The sequence below is a fragment of the Antedon mediterranea genome, chromosome 10 (assembly GCF_964355755.1).
Source record: "Antedon mediterranea chromosome 10, ecAntMedi1.1, whole genome shotgun sequence".
Lineage (NCBI taxonomy): Eukaryota > Metazoa > Echinodermata > Crinoidea > Comatulida > Antedonidae > Antedon > Antedon mediterranea.
Window position 1 is genome coordinate 12568905 of NC_092679.1, and position 14942 is coordinate 12583846.

The window sequence follows — 14942 nt, forward strand, 5'->3', positions numbered from 1 at the left end:
TATTTGTAAAAAGTAGTTTTGTATTCATGAATTTTTGTATACAGTTAACCCTTCCTAAGCATACACAACCATAACGGGAAAGTGTTAACGTTGCTATGCAATCAAATTTTAACAATATCTTGAAAACCCAGTGGTCTAATGGTTAGGACATCTGCATATCAAGCAGAAGGTGCGACTTTTTCTCATTCTAAACAGATTTCCTCATCTTTATCTTTTCAAATTTAAGTAATTTTTAGTATAATGTATCACCGGGCAGTTTAGAATTTATTCTGTTTTTGTGAGGATTATAAAATTCTGAGAATGTAAGCGGACCTCCTGTAGAAATCTGGATTCAATACAATCCCTGAACATGTCCCTAAGACAATTGGAAGACATGCCAATTTAAAAAAAAAGTTCAACAAATCTGCTTTATAGACTTTAATGAGAGGTTTAAATTTATCAAGTCAAGTAGTCAAGTATCATTTATTGTCATTTGTTTTAAGAAAAAACATCGAAATTCTGTTTGCTCTGTTGGCGGAGCACAAGATCAAACAGACACAACACGAACTCAAAACAAAAAGTGTCTACATGATTTTTACGGCTCTAATAGCTCCTGGAAAGAAACAATTTGTAAATCGTGCTTTATTGGCCTTAATAGAACGAAATTGCAGACCGCTGCGCATCAACTGGAATATACTATTTTTTGAATCCCCAGTATAAGTTTTAGTTTACTGTATAAAACCTACTTGAAGAATATTTCATTACTCTTTTAGAAATAGAAAATGAAATAAAAAAAGCAAAAACTCGGTTGTTGAAGTAGTCAATTTTCACATTAAAAAATACAATAAAAGTTTAGATTGCAAGAGAGAATAGCATTTAAGGGCTTTATGAAATGTTTTTTTTTTGAGATTCTGGTTTCAAAATGGCTGAATTTATTTTCTGTATTGACATTATTTTATTAACTATGATACCACACATTAATTAATAGTTAAATAACTTTATCTATCTTTTTTTTTATTCCACGCTGCAGTTGAAACAGTATCAAGTAAGTATGGCATTTCAATATTTTTTTTACTGATATTTTGTTATCTATATTATCTTTCGTCAAATGTTACAAGATAATGATGATGAATAAGCATAGATAGTAAAGAGAATGAAGGTAATTGCAAGCAGATATTATAAAGAATGACTGACGAGACAAAAATGAAAAGACTAAATGTAATCATATTGTATGGTTTCTTACAAAGGATTTAAAAAAAGTAATTATTTTATTATAAATATGCATGGTAATAAAAATAATTTGTTTACGTTATGACTTGTTCTAAGGTGTAGATGAAAGAAATTAGTTTTCATAAAGGTAATTCTTCTGAGTCGTTCTGATACAGTAGAACCCCTTTTAATGGAAAGACCTATTATAGTAAATTATAGTTTAAACCATTATCCCTTGGCCGTAGTGTTAAAGCATATTTTCCCAGGAGTTTTATGGGAAAGTGTCCCCTTATTAGAAATATCTCCTGTGTCTTTATTTATCTAAAAAAAATCATGATATACTCATAACATGTAAATGTAAACTATGTAATATCATAATACTAAAAGTTATCAACTAATCTATGTCTTATCCTTTAAGTCCTTTAATTTCCTTTGGTTGATACATAGAGACCATTAGACACCTGAATATCTTGCTGTACATGTTGTTTATGATAACATCGAATATCTAGCTAGTTCACTATCGTCATAATGAAATTAATCAAATACTGCGAATGAAAATTGAACTTTTTGTAACTACAATATATCAAACCCTAGTAAACCTTAGATAAAGTGTAGTTCATATTGTTTGGTAGTTCTGTATTCAAGAAAAAAAAATTTCAATTCCGAAGTTAACTGCTTGTGTAGTTTGATGAAGATAGTTTAGAACTGTATCTTTTAAAGACGATTACACCATCTCATACAAATATTAAAGAATTAAGACTAAATTATTTTGATTGCATACCCAATATTAAACAATGTTTAAAATTGTTAAATTATATTCATAAATTATTTGCAAAGAATTTTTAAAAAATATATTTATTCAGTTATTTGAAAGTTAATATTACAATTGTTTTATTGTTAAGTTGATACTCCTGATTAAAATGATGAACCACAATTTTATTTATTTATTTATTTGACTTCTCACTAACTCAGTTAGTGAAGGATCTGAACCAACAGGTGGTAAACACCTCTAAAACGGTCCAGTCCCAATTTGCACAGTGGCTGTGTGTGACAGTGGCTGTGTTTGTGTGTACTAGTACACTGGGGTAACCCCCTACTCATCTCGAAAGATGTACTAGGTTCTTTAAAGTGTGCATGAGCTATGTGTACACTGGACCTATGGTTTATAGTCCTTATCCGAGAAGACTCGTTCTACCATCAGAACCATGGAGCGAGTGAGCCTCGAACCCTTGCCGATGTTATGGATACGTAATTACGGTTCCACTCACTCACAATGATTGGCAAGTTGGGTATAGAAGGATAAGTAAATGTTAAAAAATAGTGCCATTTTAAACTACTATAGTGGTAGTTGAGGCCTTGTCTTGCTGTTCCACTGTGGCAGGCTTGTCTTGCTGTTCCACTGCGGCAGGCCTTGTCTTGCTGTTCCACTGCGGCAGGCCTTGTCTTGCTGTTCCACTGCGGCAGGCCTTGTCTTGCTGTTCCACTGCGGCAGGCCTTGTCTTGCTGTTCCACTGCGGCAGGCCTTGTCCTGCTGTTCCACTGCGGCAGGCCTTGTCCTGCTGTTCCACTGCGGCAGGCCTTGTCTTGCTGTTCCACTGCGGCAGGCCTTGTCTTGCTGTTCCACTGCGGCAGGCCTTGTCTTGCTGTTCCACTGCGGCAAGCCTTGTCTTGCTGTTCCACTGCGGCAGGCCTTGTCTTGCTGTTCCACTGCGGCAGGCCTTGTCTTGCTGTTCCACTGCGGCAGGCCTTGTCTTGCTGTTCCACTGCGGCAGGCCTTGTCTTGCTGTTCCACTGCGGCAGGCCTTGTCTTGCTGTTCCACTGTGGCAGGCCTTGTCTTGCTGTTCCACTGTGGCAAAAACCTAATATTTAAATTATAAATACAGCAGACATAAATAAATAGTGGGAAATTATTTTATTATGATTTTATACCCAATTTGATTGAAGATGTCTGTAATTTCTTTGTACAAGTGTAAAATATTATTTGTAAACGATTCAAGGTGGAAAGAAAGTTACATACTTATTAATTTTGATGCCATTATCAGCGTAGTCAAAATGAATTCACATATATCACATTAGAGAAAGATTTTAGCGCATAAAATATGGATAATTGTAATTGTAAGATAGAATACATATACAATAATAACATTACATTATATAGTATTTGGAATATCATTTTGATATCTTTCTGAATTTCTTTTGTTTCTTTATGTTTCTTTAAAAGAGGATATAAATTGTGTTGTGATCAGCGGTGTGTGGCAGGTTGCCAATCTCAATTTCAGATTGATGCTGATGTAGACTAGTTATCGATCGTTTCATATGTTATGTAGGTCGCACGAAGACAATTCATTCAAATGTTTACATGTAATAGTGGTATAGAAGGGATTGCTAGCAAAGTTTAACTTGCCACTAGCGTTCATGAGCCTTATACTAGGATTTTTGGAAGCAGAGGTTGAGTTTGCAATTAAGATTTCACTGCTGTCACCTAACAAATCCATAAAAAAAACTGATTTGAAAGCTGCTACTGATTTCTCTATAGTTCATGTAAATTTAGGCTACCTCTGTATTTTAATTTAACTGTTGTCATAATAATATTTTGTAGTAGAAGGAACCTTTGACATGACATACAGTATACAACAAGAAATATTTCTTACAAAAAACGCTGCTTGACATTTTAACATTAATCATTTTCTTTTGATTAATTTATGATTAATTATTAAAAAGATGTCCTTTAATTGCAAAGATACATACAAATCACAGATAGTTATTTAATTATGAATCACATGCCCATTTTTTTACTAGTTAATTGTATACACAGCATTTGAAAGAAGACATGTGTACCTTTCCAACAATGTATTATTTGCCAACAAATATTAATCTACAAATTAAAAAATGGCATTTTAAAATGGTCAATTTTGAAATTTAATGTGCTGTAGCCTGTTTGTGTGTGACCTCAGCCTGAACTGTAGGCATGCAACTGAATACCCTCTAGAGACAAGGTGACTTCAGGATAGTACAAGTGAAAATTCTTCCACAATCAACCAATCAAAGGGCAAGAATCCAAAATCGTTTAACCATGAGCCCTCATAGACTTTTCCCCCCAGAGGTTTTTTGGGTCCAGCTGGGACCTATAAATTATAGTTGAGTTTGGAAATTCGCACCAACTGTCGGCCTTAGATACTAAAACTACCGCTATGAAACAGCTTATTAATGAATATGTCCTCATAGGACATAGCTGGCTAAAGCCATGGCGCGAAAAAATAAGTAAACATTTCCCGTAATACATTATGAAAATATAATAAGAAGTTGTTGGAATTAGGACCCGTTTTTACTGAGCATTAAGAATACAGATTTCAATAGTGTATTTTCTTGCCAATAAAAACTGGTCCATAAACAGAATTTTGAATAAGGTTTTAAAAATCCCAATTGATTCCAACAAAAATGGAATCACAGTTTCAATCATTAAATGGTACAAACATTTAACTACTTTCAAACAAAACCAATATAAAAAACCAATTAAAAATTGTTATCTTTATTATAAAAAGAACTTCAAAGAACTATTATATAGTTGTTTTGTAGTTTTTCAGTAGAAATAGGCAGGCACTAAATGAATCCTACAGCTGACACTGATTCGGTGGTTGCGTAGGAGGTAATGGGGCACTGGACATTTGAGAGAAACAAAAACTAGATTCTAACAGGCCTATTATACAGTGATTTTGAAAATAGTATTGGCACTAATAATTCCTAGTCAATTTTGTTAAGCCATACATAAGATTCTACTTTACAAATTTAATCTCTTTAGATTTTCTTTATTCATTATTTTTTATCGATTTTATATTTCTTGGTGACAACTGACAGATAGACTGTTTCTTTTGAATGATACAATAGGACTATGAATATCAAATTCATTTATTTAAAATTCTATTCATTTTTTATTGATTTTTTATCTTTGTCCATTTTTTTTATCTAGGTAATCTTAAAATTTCTTGTAGCAATGTATTTATTTTGTCTGGTTTTAATCTGGTTTGGAATAAAATCATTTTGTGAATTGTCACTTTTGGTTTAAGTGATGCATTCTCTGAACCAGTTCAGTAGGCATACTATTAATTCCGAAAATCTTTTTTGATTTGTTTAAGATAAATAGATTGATCCATTGTCATCTTTAATTTGTATAAAATAAAATATTTGTAAACTGTGGTAGCAATCAACGTATACCCAGTTCTTAGTGTCTGGTGCCATTGGCATCTGAAAAAGAGTATACAGTACGTATTTAATCATAGGCCATCTTTTCTGTTTTTTATTTTTAGATTTAAGTGACATTGTCAGAATGAATCCCTTTCTATAAGAGATGTGCGATAGTAATACAATAGAGATATATTAAGGGGACAATATTGATACCCAACAAAGTGGTCCCTAAATAGTGGTGACCACTCAACAGTGGTTAATCATAGACATGTTGCCCCTGGAAATTTTCCCCAGTGGCGTAATGTAGGAGAAACGGCCCCTGGTTTACAAGCATTGCTAAGGGGCCTGCCAACGCTAGTTGCAATGGGCTGCTCATGCTCTGAGACCCCTTAAGGTTTAGCCAGTGAGCTGTCCTTTGAACAGAGCTTAACCAAAGGATGGGTTCTACGATATATATAACAATTATAAAAGACACTGGCTTATTAGTCTCCTGCCAAATCACCTCTGAACTGAAATTTAGTGGTAAGCATATGAAACAAGGTTTGCTATTACATCTGCTTTTTTCAAAACAAAGATCAAAGTTATTGTTGCCTCTGTTCTGTAATGACTGAGATCCCTGTCAAATAGGAAATTACTGTTGTGTAACTTTTGTGTATAATGGCGTCCAACCTACTGACACAGATTCTCTTCTTACCTAAATATTGCCACAATTTCTGTGTGAAAATGGAAGTAATGTTTATGTTGATTCTTATCTTGGATAAAAAGACTGCCATTTTAGCGTAATTTGGTGTTATAATGGTAATTACACATTTTTACTTCAAAATCAATAAGTTATCTTTAATTAATTAAATAATGTAGATCTTCAATAATGTTTGTAAGCCCAACTCATCATTTAGGTATTAAAATTCATAAGACATCATCTTAAAAAGAGAAAAAAACACGATTTAATTTATTAGGTATTTTTAAATATTGATTTTGTATATTGTCTACATTAGAAAACGTCCATATGCATATACTGCGAAAATGAACACGGCAGAGACGCCATAGTAAATAATGTTTTATTGATTTTGGCTGCGAGCATGTTATTTCTTTCTAAAATTGGCACCAGTTTTAACAACTATTGTTGGTTTTACATAGTAAAAGACAATAGCTTGGAAACAATGCTATCCCAGGTCAGGAAATTACCAAAATTGATTGCTATAGCATTTGGTAAATGAATCAAAAATTAAATTGCTTTTTTTGGCCTTTAGCCTTTGACAGATAGTTGTAATATTCTTTTGTAGAATGATATGCTTAAGTAGATAGCTTATTGTTATATTATCTGCTTGATTAATCTTGGTTCTTAGGAAGAAAAACTTGTTATTACTATGATACAAAAGAAATCTTTTCATTCAGGATTTGTTTTCACAAAAAATAGCCACTTTTAAGAAGGGTAGTAAATGAATTTGTTTATGGTAATCAACAATAAATAATAGTATTTTATTTTTATTAATTATGTATTTAATTTGTAGTGTCCAATCAAAAAGCTGTATAAAATTGTATTGAATAATATTATATATATATCATTTAGAATGAGTATAAATATAATAATTAAGTTAATTTATTCACAAAATCATTGGACTTAAAAATGTGTACTGTTTGTTCATTTGAAAAAAAAATTCTGTAATGTACTATGATATTAGAGTATCATTTAATCTAACAGCCAGACATAATTTATCTAACATTACATGCAGGAGATCAGAAACAAAGTAAAATGATGAGCCAAATGACACTTTCCTTCACATGTATAGCTACTTGTTATTGTAGACCTACTGGGTTATAGGAAAGAAATACACCAATTTTCCCATTGTCTCAAATACTGTAGCAATACTTTCTAATGAAAGCCTGCCAGAAATACATTTCTTCTTTTACTTTAATTACTTTCTGCATTATGTCATACTAAAAATGTATATTCTAATTGATAATGTAATGTGGTTCTTAGAAAATGCCTTTTAGTGTTTCGAGACAATAATTAATACTTGCCAGCAATTTGTATTTAGGAGTATGTTACTGAATATAATATCAAATTTACATTATAATAATTATTCTTTTTTTTTTGGATTGGTTTAATCAAATCATAATTTTGCTTTATTACAATTAAGATAAACTAACTTCTCAAAGTCACATAGCTATATAATTTTAAGTACTTACTGAAATTAAGGCTATGAAATAAAATTGTTATTTTCCAAAAATGTGTGGCCTTTGGAAATTAGTACCAATAGTAGGAGGATAAAGGAATATGACTGTAATATTTGTTTTCAATAGTTTTTGACTTTTGGAATTGTTGGCTTCCCGTACCCATGCATTTTAGATGGAAAAGGTATATCTACTGTACCTTATTTATTTTAGATGTTTTTTTCGTGAAACGATTATTTGATAGCATTATAGTAAAAGTATAGACATTCTTTAGTTTTTATAATTTATATTGTAAACTGGATCCAACATTCAATGATGTGTGCCACCAATATAAAGGTGATTCCTTTGAATAAATAAAAATCTGTGAGAACTATCACTGTAAAATAACAGCACTCAAATGTGGACACTGGAATGTTGAATTAACTTCATAATTAACTGTCAATTGTTTATTTTGCTTAAACAAGCATTCTCTCCATTATCTATTGTGTTATGAAAATTGGCATTTGTTTAGATTGACAGAACTGAAGTTTATATAAAGCTTATGCTGAAATCCAAATATAATTTGCATCGTTAAGTTGGATGGTAATTAACAGCATAAATAATTATATGCAATTTTGTTTTAATTGCTCTTTTGGGATTAGTAAGTTCAAGACCTTTAAGATCTGACTTTTCTGTCCTTGGATAAGATTCCTCATCCATTAGATTGGATGTTAAGTGGTGCACAAAAAGTACATTTTTAAACAGTAAGGTTTTGTCTCATGGTGTGTTATCTGTAAATGAGGTTGGCCTATAGAGGGCCCAATCCAAATTAAATACTCAAAATTATTATTTATGGTTTTAAACGCTTAAATGGATTCAAGGCATCTGATTGGTTTAAAGTTGGGCAGTAGGAAAGCTGTAATCTTAAGGGTCCGTGTCATTTAACTTAATTTTAATTGCTTCGACTGTGGCTCATGTATCACTCTCTCAGTCCTGATTGAATAATTTAGACCATGTGACATTTGATAATACTTTATAAAACCTAAATTCCTTGAGCATCTTGGTTTAAAAAAATAATTATTGACCTCTTCTATGTTTAGCTCAAACATATACTGTACATTGTGCAAGTTAAGACGTTGATTACAATAGCAATATTGACAATTGAATATTGAAATTTATCAACGCAGAGTGTCACTTACCGATCATTTGTCAGTTAGTGTCAATTTTCATTAATTAATGAGCCAACTGTTAATTAACACTGCATATTTGATTTGTAGCACGTAAAATCGAAGAATTTATGTTTGCTGAGATATTGAGTTAGATCATTGGTATATTTATACTGTCGTATGGCATTCTTAGTTTAAATATTTAATGGAAACAGGGGTGTTGCAATTTCTCGTTTTAATCATCATTAATTTCACTCATAGAATACAATTTCATTAGTGGTTTTTATAGTATATAACACTTCTTCTGTATAATTGAGGGATTATTTTTTAATTGTTGGTAATAAACTCACTCCAACCACTTTAACATGCACTTGTGTTAAGAGGAAAACAAATTAAATGGGATGTCCTAAATATTTTGTTGTTGAATATATGCTATTTTAAATGGACAATACATCTTTAAGATTATTACTCCAAAATTGAGGATCAGCTACCCACAACAGTAGTTGATATGTACTTAATATTTCTATTTTACATTCTGATGCAGAAATAAATTAGTTGGAATATTAAATTAGGTATCACACTGGGACAATAATGACAGCTATTTCTGTTTGATTTCATGTGTGAATATTAATAATAGATTATTCCTAGTATATTTCAAGCCAACTGTACATGTCAGAAAGATAACACTAAATGCTAAACTAAGAAAAGTGAACTTTCATATCATAACTGTTTTGTAATGTTTTATAACATTACATTTTCAAAAATTCATAGCCGATTAGCATAAATCAATAGATATATAGGTCGTCGGGTAGTCGTGTATGCCTGTAGGGTAGAGGAAAAATCTATATTTCCCGTAAATTTCTTCTCGAGTTTGAAATAAAGGCTTGCATATCAAAATGATTTTGAAAAGAAATTAATCATCATTTCATATCGTGTAATGAATATGTAAATGGGAAATAGAGATTGATTTGTATATAATAGGTATATAATATTTGTTGATACAATGCTGATGCCGTGGTTTTATATCATATTTCAATATTAATCAATGATAATCAATATATTTGAAAGAATTGGTATTTGATATGTGAATGATTTTTAAAATAGTGTAAATTATTGTACTTCATTTGATTAAAATTTCTTGAGTACATAATTATAATTAATAGATATTTTCATCAAACTTCAACTCAATTGTTGAACATTTATTTAGAGAATAATGACATAAAAAACATGATTACAAAGTATAAATGTGGATATAAAACATTAATACCATGAACCCTAGTTAGCAGTAAGTACTTGTCTTGCTAAGGACCAGAGCAAAGATTAAAAAACCATTAACCTAAAACTTGATAAAATTAATAAACATTGATAATAAAAATGACTAATTTTAAACGTTTATGGCTTAATAAATAATGGAATCAGTATCTTCCAACAGAAGTTAAATAGGGTTCTTATTACAGTAATAGGACTACGGTAAGGAAAATAATAACTAGGCTATGTGTATTGTATTATTGACATTTTAAAGTACACCCACCCACTCACTGGATTTGGTAATCATTTCATTATTTTTATTCATCCGAAGAGAAAATAAAAAGATATCATTAAAAATATAGAATAAAATACATTAAAACAAAGCTAAGCTTGTACATGGCTGATGACCTAAAAAACTTACTAAACAACCATTAAACAAGACTATAAATCTAGTTAAAAAATGCATATTATTATAACACAGTTATAGTCAGCTATAATCACACCAGATACTGATATATATATATATATGAAGGGCTAGTGTTGGCCGAAAGTGTGCTAACTTTTCTGGCTGTTTACTTTATCGTTTTGATTTAGCTTTTCGCTTTTTTTTTTGTATCTCCATTGAGATCCAGCCACTGATACCCACAGCATTGTCATTTTTTTCAGTAATTTGCCTTTGGATTTATATATATATATATATAAACACAAGAGGCAAAGAACATTAATTCTAAACCGCCCGGTGATATACTGAAATTTAATTAATTAATTTGAAACGATAAAGAAATCCAAAGGCAAATTACTGAAAAAATATATATATATATAGGGTACATTCAGACTCATTGATTAATGGATGAGATCTATTTGATTTGAATTATTTTTGATTTATCAGTCATTTTCATGTGTGATAAACTAAACATACCCATGTCCTTGCTATTCTGTATATGAATTTGCCACACATTTTGAAAACAGTTTAGATCATTGGTTCCAAGTAAGATTAGTCTGGTCATACGAAGAAAGTAACTACCAATATGTAGACTTGTTGTTGCAGACAGATATTAATGTGTTTTCAAATACATAAACAGTACACGTTTCGTAAAGAACAAGATACAATGTTCATTGTTTACTATGATAATATTTTTTAATAATCTGTTATGGTTTGTATTGTGATTTTGTATCTGTACAGTTTATCAAGGTAATGCATTTATCGAATCCTTGAAAGATTCTATGTAGGATAGCCCAAAGGTTTAATATTTTTGTTGTAATATAAAAACATGTCATGCAGCACTTTAAGTACTGTAGCATGACTATGAAATTTAAATTTTAGAAATTTTGTGGTATTTTTAAGAATCTTTAATTTTAAACGTGACATTGGTTGTGATAGCGATAATAAACAGTATGAATATTATTATTTAATTTTTTTCTGTCCATTCAACATGACCTATGAGGGAAAAAACAAGGGGTGGGACTAGCAGATGTTCCTGCACAAAACTTCCATGATGACTTCCAAGGGCACTTGAGAAAATAGGAGGGTTTGTTTGAACTGATTGGCTGCTGGCGTGGCGTAAAACCTATTATGATTTTGTTTTTTTTCCCAAAAAACTTACTGTTGCACAACAAAACATTAAACAAACAAAAAATAAATAAATTTACGTTGGTATGATTAGAGCATCACTGTTGTCTATGAATCATATATAATACTAATAAAAGTGTCATTCTTATATAGCACTTCATGCACAAACCCTCGCATTATTACCCTGGTCATTTTTGGATAAAAAGCATGAATTGAAACAAACTCCCATAATTTTGCAGCTAGTAATCAGTGCAGTTGTGTTTTGACAGGTACCCATTTGAGACAAACATAGTGTCTTGCCTAAGGATACAAGCAATGCAACGAGCGTTGTACTTGAACCCTTTATCTCGCGATTAGTATTCCAATGTCCAACTCACTGCACCACACGCCCTTACATAAAAACCATGGTTCCATCAAGGATGTGGTTATTATGTGATATACTGCACTGTACCTAAGATATCTATGACACTGCCCATAGAGTATGTTTACTGCATAAGGCTATTATTAATGAATTAGATTATGAAGAATTTAATGTGATCAATAAAATAGATTAGTGAGCAAAAAGGTCAAATCGTTGGCAGGCCATAATATACATATCTATATGTGCGACATATACTGGTGCCTTCCGCTCATAAAGCTGTATTGAAGAATACATTTCACACTTATGTGCAGTTGTATGCTACTAGCACACACAAGGGAGCACTATATGAAAAAGAAAATCCATATGTAAAGAGCAGGCCGAATTTAAATCTAAGACTATAGCACATTGTCTTAGTATGTTTTTGCAATATGTTGTACATTATACAGAAAAACTAATTCCGACAAAAAAAAGATAATTAAACCGTTTTCTAAGTAATACATATTTAACCAGAAAACCACTTGGCTTTATTTATATTTAGGTATATAAAACATCTTAAAGTCATCATTTTTGAATTATTTATCTGCAATATTATAAATGCAGAATATAATTACAACCAAAAACAACAAAAATACACGTAATATATAAAATACATATTTAGAAAAGAAACCACTTACTGTAGCTTTAAAATTAGGTATATGAAACATCTTAAAGTGTATCAAGCATAAGTATTGTTTTTGTATTTAGTGATAATTTAATAATAATAATAACATTTAATAATTCCCTACAATTTTTGCTTTTGTAAAAATAATGCATATATTACTTTAATAATCAAGTCATTCCATATCTTAAATGTACGTTTTATGGTAAATTATGATAAAAATAGAGAAACAATGCACTACGTAATTAGGTCACGTCTAATTTCCTTTTGTGAACAGTCTTTTTTTATTTCTAGCCTAGCTAGCTAGGTTTGTAGGCCTACCGGCAGCAACATCCAAACATCATTATGCTACATTTTTAATGCTAGATTTTGAAAAAATGGCAAAAATTCTCCAAAATAATAAAATTTGCAAAAATATATATTTAAAGCGTATCACTTGATGAACCAAATACACAACCTAAATCATATTAATTATACACATGCATAATTACAAAACAAAAAATAAAGGTCAAACTCGCTCTGTTCACATTTATTTTAGTCATAGTTTAAATAACATGGGCTTTAAAACAAAGAACCAATATAATATTTTGTTACTTAATACATTATGCAAAAAAAAAGAAGAAAATCGACCCAAATAATATGTAAAAAAAATGCAATTTCAGTGATGCACAAAAAACTAGTGAACTACATCTGTCTATAATGTAAATCATTATCATTAATGTAATGTTATTGCTGCAATTAAGTTGTATATCATCTCTAATGATATTCTCTAGATAACTTTATGATCTAATATAATATACTACAGCTATGGAATATGAAACCGTATTAATTCGGCTAGGCTCAATAACTACAAATGTGTGTGTTGCATATTTTTTCCATTTGTAAAATGATATAATGATTCTATGTTAACATTAGGACTTTCTATTTGATTAAAATCTAGAAAAGTATTTAAAGTTTCCAAATATATTTATGCTATATATGTATTATATCATTTGTGTAACTCAATAATGAAGAAATGTTGAAGTCATTACATTTATTCTAGAAATGTATTACTTGATTCAAAAAGAGATACGATAACCACGAAATAATAATTTATATAAAAGGATGAATAAATAACACTAATATTAAAAATGAATAATAGTAATAATAACATGTTAAAGATGTATTATCCCCTGAAAAATTATTTTTACATTTTGTTTGTTAAATATGCCATTTTAATGTCACATAATAATGCCACTTTGACCAAAAATTGGATCTAAACTAAATTTATTTACCTGAAAAAACTGTAATTTAAAGTAAAAAATGGTAAAATTGTGACCTTTGACCTTACAACACTCCAACAATTTTATTACAGGGTTATATTCTCTTTCTAAATATTTAGTATTTTATAGCATAGCATATTGCATTTGTGACCCTTTGACCCTAGACTTTCGACACTCCATGAATTTTACTGTTGACAAAGTTTAATTAAAATCAGCCTAGAATAAACATTTCCTCTTTATAATTATTTAGTACAGTGCCAAATTATTGTTACCTTTGACATACCAACTTTCCACTCCATCCTAAATGTTCATACGAATACATTTTTTAAATTTTAATTTATAAATACCGGGAATAAGAAACGCCTTTAGCTGCTACAGTATCTTTCTCAACCTGCAACTTGACATATCTGATAGATATAAAAATCTGTGTTTCAAGATTTCTGAAAAGTTAAATCAGGTCAGATTTCAATACATAGAACCATTAGTAGTTAAATTATATTTGAATTGACATTAAGATAAATCTAGTGCTGTCGTGCTAGTAGGTAATAAAGCATTTAGGATATTGGCTAAAAGATCTAATTTCTACATTTCTTATTGATACTGCTGGCATTTTTCATTGAAATCAATTCTTAGAATATTTTACAAGAAAACACAATGTTCAAGCAGTCAACTTTTGTGGGAGTTCAATATTGGTCTTTACGTTAATGACTGACAATGCATTACTTGATATTTATGATTTGTTCTTTTTAAACTTAAATACATTTTTCATACAAATGTACTGATTTCCAAATTCTTTCTGTGACTTTTGATCTGCATTTTGTAACTACTCTATTCGTATAATTGTATTACTGTTGTGAAGTACCTTTGCATCATGGAGTTACTTAATGGTGAGATGTTTTTCTCTACTCTGACAATTGTATGCATTCTCAGTGGTAAAGAGGTATGAATACAAGCTAGTAATCTGGAGGTTGAGGGTTTGAGTCGAGTTCATTCATTTTTTTGTGTTTTCAAATATACTTTCAGAGTAGGGCAAATATCTGACCATTATTTGTATTCTTGATTAATGATATCTTTCCTTTCTGAAATTCACTTTTCAAACAGATTTCAGCAACTGAAGTGATGTTAATGCTTTAGTAGATACCGATAAATAAT

General features: G+C 30.4%; 1 protein-coding gene across 3 annotated transcripts in view; it reads left to right on the top strand.

Annotated features, from left to right (window-relative positions):
* The window catches only part of LOC140059797 (neurexin-3-like), an 84122-nt gene that overhangs the window by 65086 nt on the left and 4094 nt on the right, over nucleotides 1–14942 (top strand). For all 3 annotated transcript variants that reach the window (XM_072105714.1, XM_072105716.1, XM_072105715.1), the window contains one exon: nucleotides 1010–1024. In XM_072105714.1, coding sequence (XP_071961815.1) covers nucleotides 1010–1024 — 15 coding nt within the window. The remainder of the gene's footprint in view (nucleotides 1–1009; nucleotides 1025–14942) is intronic.